At 41.4% G+C, this 17,662-nt stretch overlaps 1 protein-coding gene across 3 annotated transcripts in view; it reads left to right on the forward strand.

The window, feature by feature from the left end:
• The window catches only part of cox10 (cytochrome c oxidase assembly factor heme A:farnesyltransferase COX10), a 169,143-nt gene that overhangs the window by 41,557 nt on the left and 109,924 nt on the right, over nucleotides 1-17,662 (forward strand). For 2 of the 3 annotated variants that reach the window (XM_072483158.1, XM_072483159.1), the window contains one exon: nucleotides 2,389-2,713. In XM_072483158.1, coding sequence (XP_072339259.1) covers nucleotides 2,389-2,713 — 325 coding nt within the window. The remainder of the gene's footprint in view (nucleotides 1-2,388; nucleotides 2,714-17,662) is intronic. The other variant, XM_072483160.1, reaches the window with a different exon arrangement.

The raw sequence follows: 17,662 nt of genomic DNA on the forward strand, positions 1-17,662 counted from the left end.
CAGCCTTGGCTGCGCGATTCCGCTGAGGTCCCTTATTTAAAGCGAGTGGCATATATAGCCATGTGTTTCTCGGCGCTGCGAGCACCGGTAATATGCGGCTAAACGCGCTGGCTATGGGACTTTGATTTCATTTAGTTGAAACGCGTCCTTTATGTTTTGCTTTCATTTTTTTTTTGTTCTCTTTTAATTTTATGATTGGGCTGTTATGCAAGAAATGGTTTGAATATTGTAATTATTCTGTTTCAAGGAGTTTTAGAATCGGGAAGACGAGCTGCTTTTTCAGTATACAATTCTTTTTAAGTCTCACCATAATGTGCAGTCAATGGAGTGACTTGACCTTGCCAAGTCAACTAATTTTGAATTGTATCTTATGTCATGCCTAGTGCATGCACGTTTTATTCATTGCTTGAAATGTGGACTGCACTTTGTATAATTTTCTGGAACATGGCTTTTATTTGAAAATGGACCCTTACAAGACTGTTAAGATGACTGCCAAGGGACAGGCGACTTTCGCAATTTTGTACAGACACAGGATTAACTCATGTCTGAAAATACCCCAGGAAAGTTCTCAAATGTTAATAGGTTTCTAAAGTGCTGAAGGACCATCCGGAATAGTTCAATGGAAGAGACCTAACAAACCATGACTGTTAGACTTGTTGCAGACCTGTGAATGGAATATCACATTAGATCTTACAGTGAGCTAATCGTAGCTGGTATGTTGATGGGTTGCCAACCATTCCACTACAATCAAATATGTGGACGGTAGAAGGCACTGAAACTTGCCATCGTGTGACTAAAACTTAGCGTATGATTTTTTTTTTTACTAAGGGCAATGGCCAATCCACCTAACCTGCACGTCTTTGGATTGTGGGAGGAAACCGCAGCACCCGGAGGAAACCCACGCAGACACGGGGAGAACGTGCAGACTCCGCACAGACAGTAACCCAGCAGAGAATCGAACCCGAGACACTGGAGCTGTGAAGCCACAGTGCTCATCACTATGCTACCGTGCTGCCCCAATTTAGCTTATGACACCAAGTCCTTTATTGTTTCAAGAACCAGAGTGAAGTCAGTCAGTCTCCACAGACCACCAGCTGCAAGACATCAGGAAAGGCAGCAGACCCTTGCCTTTTTAAACCTGGAGGCTGTTATAACTAAAGTGTCTCCCAGCCTGATTCTTAATCCAAGCCCACCTGTAAGAATCTTGACCTCCTGATAGGAAAACCACAAGTGCCTAAGCTTGTGACCGGCAGAAACAAGGGAATCCTGTAACACCTCTGATATACAACTGGCAATTTGAATTTACCTAGGCTAACTCTTCAGGAGTGAAACACCAGTTTTTAACAGGCCGCAAAGACTGTTTCTTAAGAAGTGTTCATTTGTTTGTAATTGGTAAAAATGCATTATTCTCTTGAATTGTATCTTTCTCGGGTGTGTGCGAGTGTAAGAGAGAGAGTGACATAACATTTAGACTTTTCGGGTGAATGTATGAATAAATAACCCTTTTGATTTAACACATCAAAGCTTGCTGCTACTATTTAAATTGGCCGTGCACACTCAAGTGGAGTGAAGAAAGATACACCCCTTTCTTTTTAAAAACAGTGATTATGGGCGGTAAGGGAAGGGACACGAGTTTCAGTTCTCTCCCGACCTTTGGTCCGAGCATTAAAGTGTGGATATGATTACTAGTTGTAAGATGCTGGTAAGATTTGTATTCAAGTTTCAGAATTAAGAGAACTGTAGAGATGAAAATGCATTTCAATCGAGTGGAACTTTTTTTTTTTTTTTTTTTTTTTTTTGAAGCAAAAATTATTTTCCCACAAAAGCACAAATTAAGTCAAGAGTTTCTGTGAAAAGCCTGGTAATTTTCTCCTGCTTCACCAGTCTGCTGTAATAGGCTCAATATTAGTGTACAGCCAGTAAAATTGGCCACTTTGAATCTCTGCATTTCTCTCCAGTTCTGGTTTTCTGGTAAGATCAAGAAGGTTCAAGTCCTTGATATGCAGTATGTGACACTATTGTGTTAAAAATAATAGCCTTTGTTTCAAAAATGAAACCTAAAACGAGTCCATTGGGTTGATAATTATAGTGTTGAATGTAACCTCCAATATGTATCCTCAGCATTTTACATGTTGCTTTATTTAAAAGTAAATTGCTAACTTGAAGTCTATGTAATTTGGGATCAAGTTGCAACCATTGAAAGCTGAATACCAGACAGACCAATTTAGATTAAGTGGAATACTTTTTCAATTCGAAAAGTCAACCAGCACTTAGCATTCCACTATAACTTTAATTTACTTATTGTTGTTCTGATATGTATGCATTAAGCAGAAAAATATATTTGGGCGTCTAAATTAAGACTCACCCTATTATTCCTTTCTCTTTTAGTACGTAACCAAAGCTAATAAAGGATTGTACCAACGTGCAAAACCCAAAGCTGAACCATCAGCATCATCTTTTCCAGAGAAACAACCTCTGATCAACGATGAAACTGTCCTCCGATCAGTACAACAAATTCCTGCAATTATGCCACATCCGTCCAGTCTTCAAGAGAGTGAAGGCAGCACAACAGGGAAGACACCAATGGCTGAGGTAGCTGAGGATAAAATGACTGCCCAAGACATCAGGGAAGCAAAGCAGTGGAAAGAGGTGAAAGTGCAACTCCCGGATCTACCAGGGATCTATGCGAGACTGTCTAAAATAAAACTCACAGGTACTGCAAGGTTTGTTTTTTGTCTGGTTCTACGGTGAACACTAAGGATGCTGATTTCAGTCTTTTGAGACAACGGGCGCGATCTTCCCAAAAGGAAACAAAGTCCCCTAGCGAGCCGCGTGTTTCCCTGCACACTCAGTGCCAAGAAACATGTGGCTATTCAACACTAATTGCTTTGAAAAAGGGGCCTAAATGGGAACGTTTTAAATGGCATCCCAATCTCCGAAGCCCACAAAGAAAATCTAACCCCCCCCCCCCCAATCCCCAACCCGAATGGAACATGGAGAGGTACGCCCACGACACTCACGGTCCAATCGCGTGCGGAAAATGCCAGCTTGCCCCCTTGACAGTGCCAGCCTGGCACCTTGGCAATGCCACCTGGGCACCTTGGCAGTACCAGGCTGGCATCCAGGTGGCACTGCCAGGGTGGCAGGCTGGCAGTGCCAGGATACCCAGGTGGCACCAGCAGTGCCAGGGCACCACCCTGCCCAAAGGGCATGCTGCTGAGGGCCTTCGATCCCCTTGGAGACCCCCACGAGTGCTGTTCCGTGTCAGTACCAAACGCCGCTCGCCCGAGGTCCCTGATGCGAAGGGATTGAATCCCAAAGTCATGGGGACCTCAGTAATCTACACATGATGCTTATTGCCTCGCTCTAATATGCAGATTTACCAAAAACTGACCCCGCCCATTGTGGGTGGGATCTCCTTGCAATGTCTCGCGAGATTGCATTGAATCTTGCGAGGTGTTGCAAGCCGGCTGGATCCCAGGAGCGAGGTCTCCTGGCTTTCACTGGCCACGCTGCGCCACGGTAAGCTGCTTTTCTGGCGCAGTGTGGCCTGATGTTCACGCCCTATGTTTTTAACACCATATTTTCATCAATACAATATGATTTTGGGCACTTTGAAACACAAAATTGGCAGTGTAATGCAGTAGACTTACCAAAGTGCAATAAAGCCCTGAGATCTCTTCCAGAAGGCTCAAACCCTGCAGTACAAACACAGCATTTGTTCTCGGTCTTCCTAGATATAAATATTACATGGTATATTTTCAGATCACTGCAAAGTTCAGTTGAAAGTGACTAAGTTTCAGTCCAAATCTAACCAGGAGTAAAGTGTACTGACATGCATTATCTCTTGGGTAAGTTTATTTCAACAATTTTCGGTGCAGCTTTAGCTTTATACAGAAAGCTAGCCTCATGGTGTGCGTAGGAAATTGGGTAAGTGAAGTGACCATGTAAGCAATGTTAGACTTTTTAGTTGCTGTGATATGAAGAGTCTAAAGTTCTGTTCCTTTTTCACAAACACATTTATTTCATTCCAACAGCCTTTGCACAAAACTCTAACCATCCATCACCTGCCAGAGGCCACCTGAAGCTCCTTTACATATCAGTGTCAATTAATGGCTACTTAACATAAATGAGACCACTAGTTGCAATGTCTCTTAACCCATTACTTAACAGTCTCCCTTTACTTGGAGAAAAAAAATTAGATAAACAAAATTTCAAGAAACTCAAAAACACACACATTTTTTTTTGTTTTTTTTGTTTGGACGAAAAAGAAAAAAAAACAGTCACAGAAACAAGAGCCCTTCATTAACAATATCCAAAAGTTTCTGTGAACTCGCCCCTCTTTTCGTAAAACAGTCTGACAGTTGATAGCTCCTGTCGACCCATTTAATTTTTGTTATTTCCCCTCTGTCCAACATCTGCTTCAAACTTGCGATGTCTATCTGTAACCTCTTTTCATTGACACTTGTTGTAGAGTGCACATTTTCCCACAGGGATTTATTGTCAATGTGAGTCAATAGGTATATTACCCAAATCCCCTAATCCCAAAATTTCTGTCAATATCATACTTATATAAAAGGCCATATCCACCGCCTCTACAAGGCTTAACATCTCAGCAGCCAAAGTGCTTTTTACTACTCCTTATTTTCGTTGTTTCCCACACAAGCGGGCAACATTTACCATTGTTCCCCAAAAGGAAAATTATAAAACCTCCTGCGCTTGAAACCCCATCACATAAATTTGCATAGGACGCATCGCTATAAACTATGAGTTTCAAGTGCTTAAGGTCACCGAAAATCGGGAACTTCAAAACACACTCCTGCATTTTTAGTTTGGCCAACGCTTTATTTGCTCTTATTATGTCTTTCACTTTGGGATCATTCATTTTTGTACTCCACTCTCACGTCCGGTCTAGTCTGTCTACCTAACCAGTTCAGTTGCCCAATTAAACTTCGCAGTTGCTCTTTTTCTATCTTTGAAACCATTGCGTCTTTTTGTGAAACTTGCCCACGACTAATTGCGATTGGGGTGATGCTTTCCAAATAAGATTGCTGACGTAAAGTTTCCCCTAACTTAGTCTGTCCAATTTCCAGTCCAATATATTTAAATGCACCGGAAGCCTGATTTCCAACCCTGAATTCTTTCCTCAAACGAGAGATTACAAGAGCTTCGAAATCACTTGTCCCACCCCACAAAAAATCATCGACATGCATCATAAAAATGGCAGAAAGATTTCCTTTATAGTGCCAGTAAAACATTGCAGGATCTGCTTTCAACTGGCAACAGCCTAACTTTAACAAAACTGTCCTTACCGAAAAATACCACTCTAGATGCATCATTTAATCCATATACACATTTGTTCAACTTCCAGAGTACCACTTCTGTGTTAGCTGCTTCTTCAGGAGGACAGAGAAAAATGTCTCTCTGGAGCTGATGCCCCTGCAAAAAGGCAGTTTTTATATCTATAGATTTGCATTCCCATGCCTTTGTGGCTAATAGAGCCAAGAAGATCTTTAAAATAACCTTTCCTGCTGTAGGTGAATCTACCCTTAAATCCTGATCTTCTAAGTTTTCTTCAGATACCCTTGCCACAAGCCTGGCCTTTGCCTTATAAGTTCCATCCGGAAGAACCTTTTCCGTGCAAATCCATCTGTGGGATAGAGCTCTTTGTCCCCTATCCGGTACTTCCGTGTAAACCCCAAATTCATTCCAACTATGCAATTCTTGCTGTTTAGTTTCTTTAATAACTTTTTCATCTAATTTATTTGAAACCACCAAAATCCCACGTGCATATGGGCTTTTACTCCCATTAGTATTCGTAGTCTTACTCATGTTCCGAGATCTTGACAAACGACGTCCCCTCTCCCGCCTGGTATCTTATTCTGTACTGCTACTGCTTGATCTTTCCCTTCTGCTGTGGGATGTCCTTTCAATAGTTCTCGACCTTTTCCTGCGGACCTGTTCACTATCCGATGTACTATCTGAACTGGCACTGCGTTTCGTGCCATCCATTTTTGAACTTCGTTTTCCCAATCCATCGTCTTGACTCCTTCCCCTGAATGCTTACATTCAACCAATGTTTATACTTTCCAGTGGCCTTCCCTGCTCTACTAATAACAGTTGCATCCTTCCATTGACTAGACTCTTCAGGCAAGTATGTCACTTTTGTACCAACTTTTGGCAGTTGCCCTTTCGGAAAAATGGCCTGTTCTAATTCCTCAGAAGTGTTGTGTTCCTCCACAGAAACCCTGTCTATACCATTTAATTGGTCCTCATAGTTCTGTAACACATGCGTACCAGATGACTCTGGTTCCTCGTCATGTCTGTCTGCTCTGTCTAAATTTGAAAATTTGTAATCTGTACCTATTATCCTTGATGAATGTACCCTAACAGTTTGAATGCCATGTTGCAAAATAATTGTTTTGCCATCTATGCCTATGATCTTCCCTGGGCCTTTCCATTCATTAGAATTGTCTCTCTTATAGTATACCATGCCTCCTTGCTGAAAAACGACATCTGATGGCCGTACGTTATGTCTTAAAGCTCTGCGAATTCTTTCAGAGACTTCTGCTTCCAAAAAAGCTTTTCTACTTATATGTAATGCATTTAAATGTTCAGCAAAACCAGAGCTAATTGTAGTCCCCCCCCCAAGCTGGAGGCTGGTCATCCAAAATGGACGGAATTTTAGGATTTCTACCAAACACTAATTGATAAGGACTATAGCCCCCAACCATCTGCAATGAATTCTTTGCATATGCTGCCCATGCTAAAGCTGAATTTAGCCTGCAATTTGGTCGATCTGCCAACATTTTCCGAAGCATGTCAACGATGACAGCATGATTTCTTTCACAGACACCATTACTAAATGGGCTTTCTGCAGCCGTATTCATGACTCTGATATTCATGTTTTCACACACATCCCTAAACTCGTCATTAGCAAATTCTCCCCCATTGTCCGTAAGGAATTTTGCCGGTGGACCCATTCCTGTACCTATCCATTTTTCCACGATTTGATCCAGAATTACTCTCTTTTCTTTACTTCGTACAATCGTTGATTGACTAAATCTGGTTGCTAAATCTACAAAATGCAAAATAAATATATTATTTGCTTTATCCCAGATCTTAAGGTCCATGGCCATAATGTCGTTAAAATCCCTGGCTAAAGGTAGGGTTACTATCGGTCGTGCTGGTGTCCTTCTGTACTTCCTACAAACTTCACAGTGGTCACTAACCTGTTTTATCAGTTTAGTATAGTCGTCATCCCTTACCCCTGCATCCTTTAATACATTTTTCAGCCTCTGAGGAGACGGATGTGCAAATTACCTATGCAGTTTTAATACCACAAGCTTTTTATCATCGAAAGTCCCATTTTCAACCGCCATTAACACATCCTTAACCACTCTACTTGAAATATTATTTGTCAGTAATGGAATACAATAGTGTCCCGACTGTGTAAATTGTATGTCCACCGTCTTTCCAAAAACTGTTGCCTTATCCTGTTCCATATCCAGTTTCATGTGTGCTTTCTTCATCGACGGTCTGCTCAGAAGCAAAGGTATCTCACTTGATACAACATCCGTGCTAATGAAATGATTCATTTCTGCAATATTGCAAGGGATCACCACTCTTTTCAGCGACTTCAGAGTATTATCATCCCCAAACCTGAAACTTGTGGAACTTTCAAATTCCTTAACCTTGTTACGACTTTCAACATTCAAGGAGTCCAGGTCACATTTTAACCAGTCAATTCCACGCACAGTAGATGTGCAGCCACTGTCCAATACAGCACAGTTGAAGGATTCTGCAACCAACACCCTCATTACCAGCGTAAAACTGCTTGTCAATAGGACAATGCCGCCTTTCTAGTCACTATCTTTTTCCTCTTCTGACTCTTCTGTGTCATGTGTAGCTTCAAACACTCTATCATAATTGGAAGCATAATGGTATGGAGAGTCATATCGAAAACATTGATTTATCATGCTCCGTGCATTTCTGGGGTTCATCTTCCTATTGTAGGTTCTAACTGGGTTTCTGTCTTCATAGTTTCCTTGTCTCGGTCTCCTTCTATAGTCTTGAGCCCTGTTCGTAGCCATACGATTTCACTATCCTGTTAGTAGTGTATCTTCCATATTCTGCCTTATTGCAGGCTGACCTATTTAGGTCATCAGAGCCATGGGAATTGAATGTTTCCCCAGAAACTTTTGTCATCTGTTCGAATAAGGTATCCTTGTCAGTAAACTGAACTCCTGTCAAAACCAGGAGCCTATCCATGTTGCTCACTCTAGCACAGTCAAGTAATTTAAAGGCCAACACAGACTGTGGAAATTCCAGATTGTGTTTCTGCAGCCTTTTATATAGTCTGCCAAATTCCATTATATAGTCTTCCATGGAGATAACCTCCATTTTCCAGAATGTTTCAAAATCCGACCATGCTTCATACGCACTTAACAAGTCATCTTTCTTATAAATCTTATCCATATAATGTAATAAAGTCTCCAGACCTTCCGAGTCTAACTCTTCCAATTCCAGCTCAGAAAGCGCTTTGTTTTGGATTTTACTGCCATATGGTAGAGAAAGAGCCAATGCTATACCTTGTTTTCTCTTTCCCAAAGCAGTTACCTTAGTCCACATAACTACTGTACTTCTCCATTGGTCGTACGATTCCCTTTCAGAAAATAAGGGAGGATAGTCATATCCAGCCATCTTTATCCTCGGTTCAGCCATATATTCCTTTTTTTTTTGTCACTCACTCCTTGGTTTGATCTGGAAAAGTTGTATCTTTCAACCCTTCACATTGACACCGCAACCATCCTCTGCTACCAATTGTTAGACGTTTTTAGTTGCTGTGATATGAAGAGTCTAAAGTTCTGTTCCTTTTTCACAAACACACATTTATTTCATTCCAACAGCCTTTGCACAAAACTCTAACCATCCATCACCTGCCAGAGGCCACCTGAAGCCCTTTACATATCAGTGTCAATTAATGGATACTTAACATAAATGAGACAACTAATTGCAATGTCTCTTAACCCATTACTTAACAGGCAAAAAACATTTCCTCCAGATTTGAAGACTCTTCAGCATTCCAGAGTATCTTTCCCGTTGGGCAACAGTTTGCAATAACTTTGGGGACAAAAAGTCAACATGACATGCTCTTCAAAAACCAATTGCAATGCTTTGGTTTTTTTTGTCCATGGGATGTGGCCTTCGCTGGCTGGGCCATTATTTATTGCCACCCCAGAGGGCATTTAAGAGTCAACCTCATTGCTGTGGATCTGGAGTCTCATTAGGACAGATCCGGTACAGACAACAGATTTCATTGCTAGTGAATCAGATGGGTTTTTATGACAATCAACAGTGGGTCCATTGGCACCTTTAGACTTTTAATTCCAGATTTTTATTGAGTTCAAATTTCACCATCTGCAATGGCGGGATTCGAACCCGGTTCTCCAGAGCATTCCCCTGGGTTTCTGGATTACTAGTCCAGCGACATTACCATTACACTGCTGCCTCCCTCAAAGCAGTCTGATGTTGCACATTAACTACATGCAGGAAAAGGTAAAGCTCTGCTCACAGCTGTCCTAGAGTTTAAGAAGAAAACTGATCAGGCCTGCAAATTTGGCTGGGAGAAAAATAGCTGATGTGGCTTGGTCAACTGCTGATCTTCCCAGCACGCCTTTCTTATAGTCCCTTGTAACATCCTCGTGATATCCCAACACATTTCATTTTGAATGAATTACATTTTGAGATGCAGTCCCATGTTTTACGTTGGCAATCAGTTTGCACACCATAAGGTCAAACAAATGATAAATGGCCAGTTATGGTGTGTTTTTTTTGGTTGTCGGGAGACATGTGGGCCATCGCACCAGAGAACCCTCACCTCTTTTTGTTGTGCCATGGAACATTCTTTGCCCAACGTTACAGCCAGACTGTGTTTTATTTTCACACCTAGCCTGAAAGATGGCACCTGCAATGTAACAGCACACTGTGTTGCTTTGAAGTGTCAGTCTAGGTTACGTCCTAAGACCTATCACTGTAGCCAAAAGAGAGTGCAATTTTGGTACATCCAAACTTAACTTCACTTCTTATCTCCCAAGGTCGCCAAAATGCCTCATGACCTCTTTTTAAAAATCTGTCACGGCGGAACTAATTTTCATGTGTTCTCGTTCACTTGTTCCTCTTCTGCTGAAACTATGTGAATGCTCAACTTCATGGTTATATTTAACTTAGCAGATGAGAATCATCTATTTTAGTACATTTAACGGCAAACCTGTCTTAAAGAGTAAGTAGTGTGCTCCTCTGCCCCACTCCATCTTCCCAAAGTTTGTGCAAATTAATATTTTGAAGAAATATTTTAAAATCTAAATAATGCAATGTTAAAAACACAATTCTAATGTTTTCAGCAAAAGAACACAATTAAAAGCCTTTGGATAAAATTGTGTTCTTTATGGACAATAACCTTCCAGTGTCTTAGCCCACATGTAAAGGCTATCTGTTTGGGTTCGGTGCTGGGTTAGGTGCTCTTAGGTTTCTGGCAATAACCAAAACTGTCCCCAGGAGATATTTGAAAAGGGCTGGGTAGAAAAGTCACAGACTTGAAACTGTGTGAGAATGACTCTTATTTTTAATAAGCAATTTAATTTGGCAGCACAATAATTGTACAAAGATTTGGGGAAGATTTGATTGAATATCTCTACCTTTGCTGAAATTATGTGAAAACACCAAAAATAGTTCTAATTTGAAAGATGTCAGCTGTATTTTGGAGTAAACAGTGACAGAAACGAGTCTAATGAAATTTTCCCTCGTCTCTCACCCAGTTTTCAGAGAATATAGTTTTCCTATCTGTTTTGATTGGTGTGTTTTTGTAGCTTTCCTTGGATTTTGGAACACTTTCTGTATGAACAAGAATTAGCTGGGCCATTAACTGTTGCTTTTATGACTGCACAAGTCTTTCATTATATGGCATATATCATTAAAGACTGGGTCAAATTACAGAGCAATCAAGGCTAAATGAGGTGTTGCCACTGTATTAAGAATTTTGATGTCTGGCATAACTACAAGTGTAGAGATCAGAGGCTTGTGCTACCCCACCTCACAATTTTAAAATGCAATTGTTGTTGAAGCAAAAATAAAATCATTGGCTGCTCTCGTATTCTGAAACTGTTAATATTGTTGATGAAAAAGAATATGGCGCTGATGAAATAAACTGTACCATCCCAGTCTGTTGTGCGTAGAGTATCTAATGCTTGGGGATATGCTACAAAAAATAGTTTGGATGAAGCTGTCAGTCTTTCCACTGTGTCAGAGCTTTGCCAATATCCCTTTATTCAAACTGTCTTCTCAAGAGCTTCCTCCAGAGAGGATGTTGTCTTGCTGTTGAATTTTTATTTGCAGCTCTGAGTAATTTGACTGGAAACGAGAATGTTTTGCAGCATGGCTGACTGAGATAGCCGGCACAGCTAACCAGTGTCTGATCAGAAACAAACAAAAAGATTTGCACCATGGTGCTTTGTTAATCCTCAGAATACCCCAAAGCCAACGATTTGCTTATGAATATAGTTAATGAAAAGTTGCTACTTCTCCCTTCTAGGATTTAATTATGCATTTTGCAACATAATTAATGCACTGTGCCAATAAAGGGATTGGGGAGGGGGGGCAGATAAATAAAATCGTCAACATATTAAAGGGAAAGGACTTGCATTTACAGTATATAGCTCCATTTGTGACCTCCCATGCCCCCAAAACAGATCCAAAATCGGTGATGTTCTTTGAAAATATGGTCACTGTTGTAATGTCGAGAAATGTTGCAGTCACTTTACACACATCAAGACTCCATTAACAACAATAAGGTGCATGGCAAAACAATCTGATTTAGTGATTTGTTCGTGGAGTGATAAATATTTTCCAAGTACTTGGCAGGAGCAAGAGAATTCTCCTGCTTTCTGCCAGGAATTCCATTTTTCACCTGCTTGAGAGTACAGAGACAACATCGGTGTAATGTCTCATATAAAAGCCCAGCGTAGGCTGTCATCTTGGATGACAATTAGCCTGGTTATATTTTTCATTTTTATATTCTTTCAAACAAATTAAATTTCCATGTTAGGACTCCTAAACTGAGAGGAAAAATGATCTATTCATTGGTGAATTTTGTTTCTTTGTTTTGAATCAATTTTAAGTATCCAGGGATTGAAAATGTTCGTTTAAAGGTAATACTTGTCCAGAACCAATTCTTTGCCCTTGCATTCTATGATTTTGCTTTAAACACAACATCTGGATATAAAAAATATTTGTTTTTCTCACAAAGATGACAGAGGATTTCACTTACTGTGATCTTTATACCTATTAAGTACAACTAATTTATTATTTTTTTAAAAATTTGATGATTTTATTCACTGCTGTGACTAAAAGAATGCCACACGATTCGTTTTAGTGACATGAAAGAGATTGTTTTGTATCTTTCAGTCACTATGGCACGAGAAAGGTGCTTCTGTTATTTTACCATTTATAATAATTAATTAAAAGGATCCATTAAAACATTTAATTGCGATTGGAACTGCATTGATGTGATGGAATACATCTTTCCGAGGTCAATCGTGGCAACTAAACAACTCACTTGTTCTCCAATGCCTTTTCCACAGATCAGTTGTGTTAGCAAAATTATTGTAACAAATTAACAAAGTAATTCTAAGTTTGACATTTAATGAACTTCCCATCTGTTACTGGCCACTTCAATTACAGCATAGTAATTAATTTCCCGTGTTCAAGGAATGTTAATGGAAAAGGCCAGTTTCATGATGTGACTTTTTGCTTTTCAAGTCACTTTTATAATTTGTTTCAAAACCAGCACTCTAATCTGCCTGTTTTCTGCTGTTTGCTTCATGGATAGTTAATGGTGTTTTGCACCCAACACAAAATGAAAGTGCTTTAATTTTGAACTTGTCGTACATGATTAGAGATCTCATACCCAATTAGAACTGAAGGGATTCATCGATGGATGACTGATGATTACGAGTCTTCAAATTTTAAGATTAGTGAGCTGGAAGAAAAGGCAATGCCCCATTCCTCCACATTAGAACATTGATCAATAGAATAGATTAGCAGGCTCCTCTATAGGGCACGATTCTCCAGAAATATTTCCAAGTGTGGTAGAGAGTGGGAATTACTGCGTGCTTCCCGGCGCTCGGCCCAGTGAGGCCAGCAAACTGTTCAACGTTAATTGGTCCATTTACATGGCCTCACAGGCTTCTCTCCGCAAATGACGACTCGTCAGCTGATTCGCTGGGACCATGTTTGTCAGCGCCCCGCTAATCAGTTCGAGCAGCACTTCTCAGCCAACCCCAGCCATCTCGCAACGATGGCACAGAGGAGCCTAGCCCCAAGATTCGGGAACGCTGACCTAGGGAGTCTCCTGGAAGTGGTGGAGGCCAGAAGGGATGTCCTGATCCCTCAAGGGTCCCGGAGGGTGAGCCACATGGCGGCCCATCCCTCAACACTGCGGAGGGTTCCCCATCCCCAGCCAAGGGTCCCCATATCCCGCCCGTCCCCTGGGGGCTCTGGGGCCGGAGGGTCCCAGCACACATGGCGGCACATGCTCAGCTGTGCCATCCCTGTCCCTTGTGCTAAGCTTAAGACGTGGCCTCGACAGAGGGGTTGAATCTCGGGGAGCTGGTGCCCACCATCATCACTCCATAGGACGGATCCGGCCTGGCACTGTGGGAAAAGATGGCTACTCAGCTCCTCACAGAAGCCCTTCCGCCAGGTTCACGTTTTTCAAAAGGAGTACTAATCGGCGTCAGCGTGAGCACTTGCTGGGGAGGCCGCTGAATGATGTGAGGCTGTTGGATAAGGGGTGGCTCTCATTAATTTTATGGAAATAGGGCTTATGGGTGATAATTGGTTTCTCGCCACACCACTGAGAGATCCTGATTTTGCCTATGGGAGCAAGCCAGTTGCATCGCAAACTGTTTGGCGCCAGGCGCGGATCTCGTTTTTGGTCTCCCCCTTATGCTTGAGCGAGGGGGGTATTGGGGGATCTTCCAATGTTGAGGCTGGGCTGGGAGGGAGGTCGGGGATTCTTTTCGGGGCCTCAAAAATATGGACGCCATATGAAAATGGCATCCTGATCCCTCGGGAAGCAAAGCTTCCCATTGTAAAAAAAACGGAGGCTATGTGTGGCCTTGGCCGTACATTCACCATTCAGGCCCCTTATTCAAAGCGAATCGCGTTGACTACCCATGTGTTTCTCGGCACTTCAAGGACTTTATTCTCTTTTGGGAAGATCACGCCCGCTGGGAATACTCAACTGATCAGGCAGCATCTGTGGAGAGAGAAACCGAGTCAACATTTCAGGTTTAAATGAACAGTTTTAATGAAAGGTCATCGATCTGAAACGTCACCCCTGTCCGACCTGAAGCGTTAACTCTCACTAGACATAGATGCTGCCTGACCTGGTGAGAATTTTCAGCATTTTCTGTGGGAGTAATTCAGTTTTGAAATTGTTAAACGTTTTGACAGGTTTTTCCAGGCGTCACACCTGTGGCTAACCAAAGTCAAAAACTACATAATGGACTTTTATTTTAAACTGTGTTTGAAACATTTAACTCGTCTAGTTATTTGCCCCAATTTGTTTTGGTCTCCGAACTGATTACGCATTTTTAAAAAAAAAAAAATAGTGGAGCTACACACCATGTGCAGTAAGAACATCAGGATCCATATGTCAGTGCTATATTTAATCTATATAACGGAATCCATTATGAACCTGGAAACTAATGAGCAACCATTACAAAATTTATGGTATTGGATGACATCTGATACTTGTAAAGAACTAACTGCACCTTATTCTATTAGCTTGGTAGTAAAAGGATACCAACAACTCCATTCTGTGCATGTAAACAATATTAAATTGCATCTGTTAAAGGCAATTTGATAATTAATCAAGTAATGAATCTATACTGCAAAAAGAGTCCAGAAATTTGTTGTTATCTGGTATTGACAAAAGTCCAGCAGAGGAAATGAGTAAGTTATTTGAACAAAACGTTTGTATTAGCAGCCTAGTAGTTAACAATGCTAACATGCTGTGATATATAATGGGTTTTAATTTATTCTTACATGGGATGTGGGCATCACTGGCAAAGCCATCTCTAATTGTCCTTGAACCGTGTGGCGTAGTAATTTCAGAGAGCAGTAAGGAGTCAATCACATTGCTGTGATTCTACAGTCACATATAGGGCTAAGGATGGCAGATTTCCTTCTAGAAAGGACATTAATGAACCAGATGGGGTTTTATGACAAGCAACGACAGTTTCATTGTCACCAATACTGAGACGAGCTTTCGTTTCCAGATTGTATTAATTGAATTGAAATTCCCCCAGCTGCCATGGTAAACTTGGTTTAGTTCTTGTAGTCTCCCAAAAGGGACTCTTTGGGAAGGTACTCTGTCAGACTGTGAGAGGATACTTTGCAGAGCATTTAATGGTTCTCTGTTAAAAAGATGGCAAAAGTAGAAGTCTGTCCTCGTGCACAGTATTGCTAGGGACAGAAGGGACACTGAAAGATAGCAGAAAACACAATGAAACCAGTGGCGAAGGAGCAGCACTCATCATTCACCTCACTGGCTGCTGCCTTCAAATTTCCTTGGACTCCAGAGCGGAGACTTGCTCTAATCCAGCATTTGATCCCGAGTCCTCTCTACTGAGCATCTATGAGAAGAGAATGGAACGCAATGTCTCTCAAACCTATCAAATTGAAAGGTTTTTGCTGATGCTCACATCATTTGAACCATGAATGTATAAGGCAGGAAATATAAGTTAGATTTGAATTATGTACGTAAAGCAAAATAAAGGTTGCGAAACACCGATGGGATTAAGGGAGAGGCAGGCAATGAGTTTTTTTTTTTTAATTAGATCTCCCAACACACATTTTCTTAGGGAATGAGACTCCATGTATACAAAATTAATTTTTCAGGGCCAGAGAGGCTGCTCAGTAATCATCACTCATCATACTGTTGAAACTAACTCACTCCTGAATTCACCAACCCTACCCTAGACATAACTAATTTTTTATTTTTAGTGGGCAAGTACAGTAAGTTTGTGCTATTTAATTCAGTTCAATGCTAAATCTATTGGCGAGGCATCCAACAGCACACCTCGTGGAGGAGCAAGGCATCTCTGACAGCAGCTTTGATATTTTCATGGTTACTACATATGTGTAGATGCCAGAAAGTGCTGGTTTATCTGCCCTGTTTTAATGCAAGGGTTGTTTGCGTCATTTACTGTAAATTTGAGTCCAACATGTTTAACATCAGTTCAAGCAGTAAATGTCAGTTTTGAAAATGCTCTGAAAAACTACTCCCTTGCGTAGCAGAGTATGAAAATAATTTAACCTGTGATTTTCTATTTACTGTGTAATTTTGTCTCCTGTATTGTTTTGTTTATTCATAAATACAGTCACTCACTTTGATGTGCATCTCAGGCTCAGACATTCTCTGAACTAGAGGCAACATTAAACAACGATGTTGCAAAGCTGGTCTTCAGCCCAGCAGCAACAAATCTGTCTCCATTATATTCCACCTCCACAATGCCAACACCAAGAGGGAACTCTGCATCTCCTTGAATGGCAAGAGACTGAATCATGAGCAAGCATCCCTTTTATCGTGGTGTTGCCCATGACCAAACACTGATATGCAAAAGCATCTTAGCAAGATAGTGGCAAAGACCAACCACTTCAGGAAACTTACTGGCTCTTCATGGGATGCAGATGCTCAGACCTTAAGTACATCAGCTCTACTTGGCTGCAGAGTACTGTACAACCTATTCCACACTGGTCTTGTAGATACCCAGCACAACACAACATGCTTATCATCTTTGGCACCCTCCGACCAACTCAACTTCCCTGACTCCCAGTCCTGAGCAACATCCTGCCCCCTCATTTAAGGAGGGAGATTGTAACCAGAAAGCTCCTGGAGAAGGTTTGCATAAACCCAAGTTTGCTGCTACACAAGGACCTCGCCAATCCATCCACTGCTTGTCTCCCATCACGCCAGCTGATTTGACTAATATTACAATGCCAAGAAATATCAGCAGAGGTGCTATGGAGGCATAAATGGAACCAACGTGTCACCATTAAGAACCACTTTCTCAGCACAGGCCACACAAGCTGCCCACTGGGCTTCAATCTGCCACGCTAACGTTGGGTACTCATGAACCGTTTCCGCACTGGCCAATGCCTTTGTGCAGTGAATCGACACACATGGAGCCTTGCGGGGAGCCTGGATTGCAACTGTGGTGGACCCCAGTCAATGACTCACATCATTGAAGACTGCCCCCTGACAAAATTCACCAGCGGGCTCTGAGAGCTCCATTTAGTCACTGTGGAAGCTATTGCCTGGAGCTCACTGTTACATGAACCTCTTGTAGAAACCTAGCAGGATTGAGAGAAATTGCATGTATATTGCAAGTATTAGTTGACTGAGGGATGAACTTCAGAGGTGAGGAAAGTCCTGAGTTGACCTGGAATAATGTTTACACAAACATCACCCATTAATTGGCAAAACTGATGAAAGGCTGCCTAGTTTGTGTCATTTCGTCCCAGGTATTTGAGCATTGCATCAATTTGATACAAGGCAGGTTGTTGTTTTGTTCAAATGTGTTCTAACCAGAATCAG

This window comes from Scyliorhinus torazame, chromosome 18 (assembly GCF_047496885.1).
Source record: "Scyliorhinus torazame isolate Kashiwa2021f chromosome 18, sScyTor2.1, whole genome shotgun sequence".
NCBI lineage: Eukaryota > Metazoa > Chordata > Chondrichthyes > Carcharhiniformes > Scyliorhinidae > Scyliorhinus > Scyliorhinus torazame.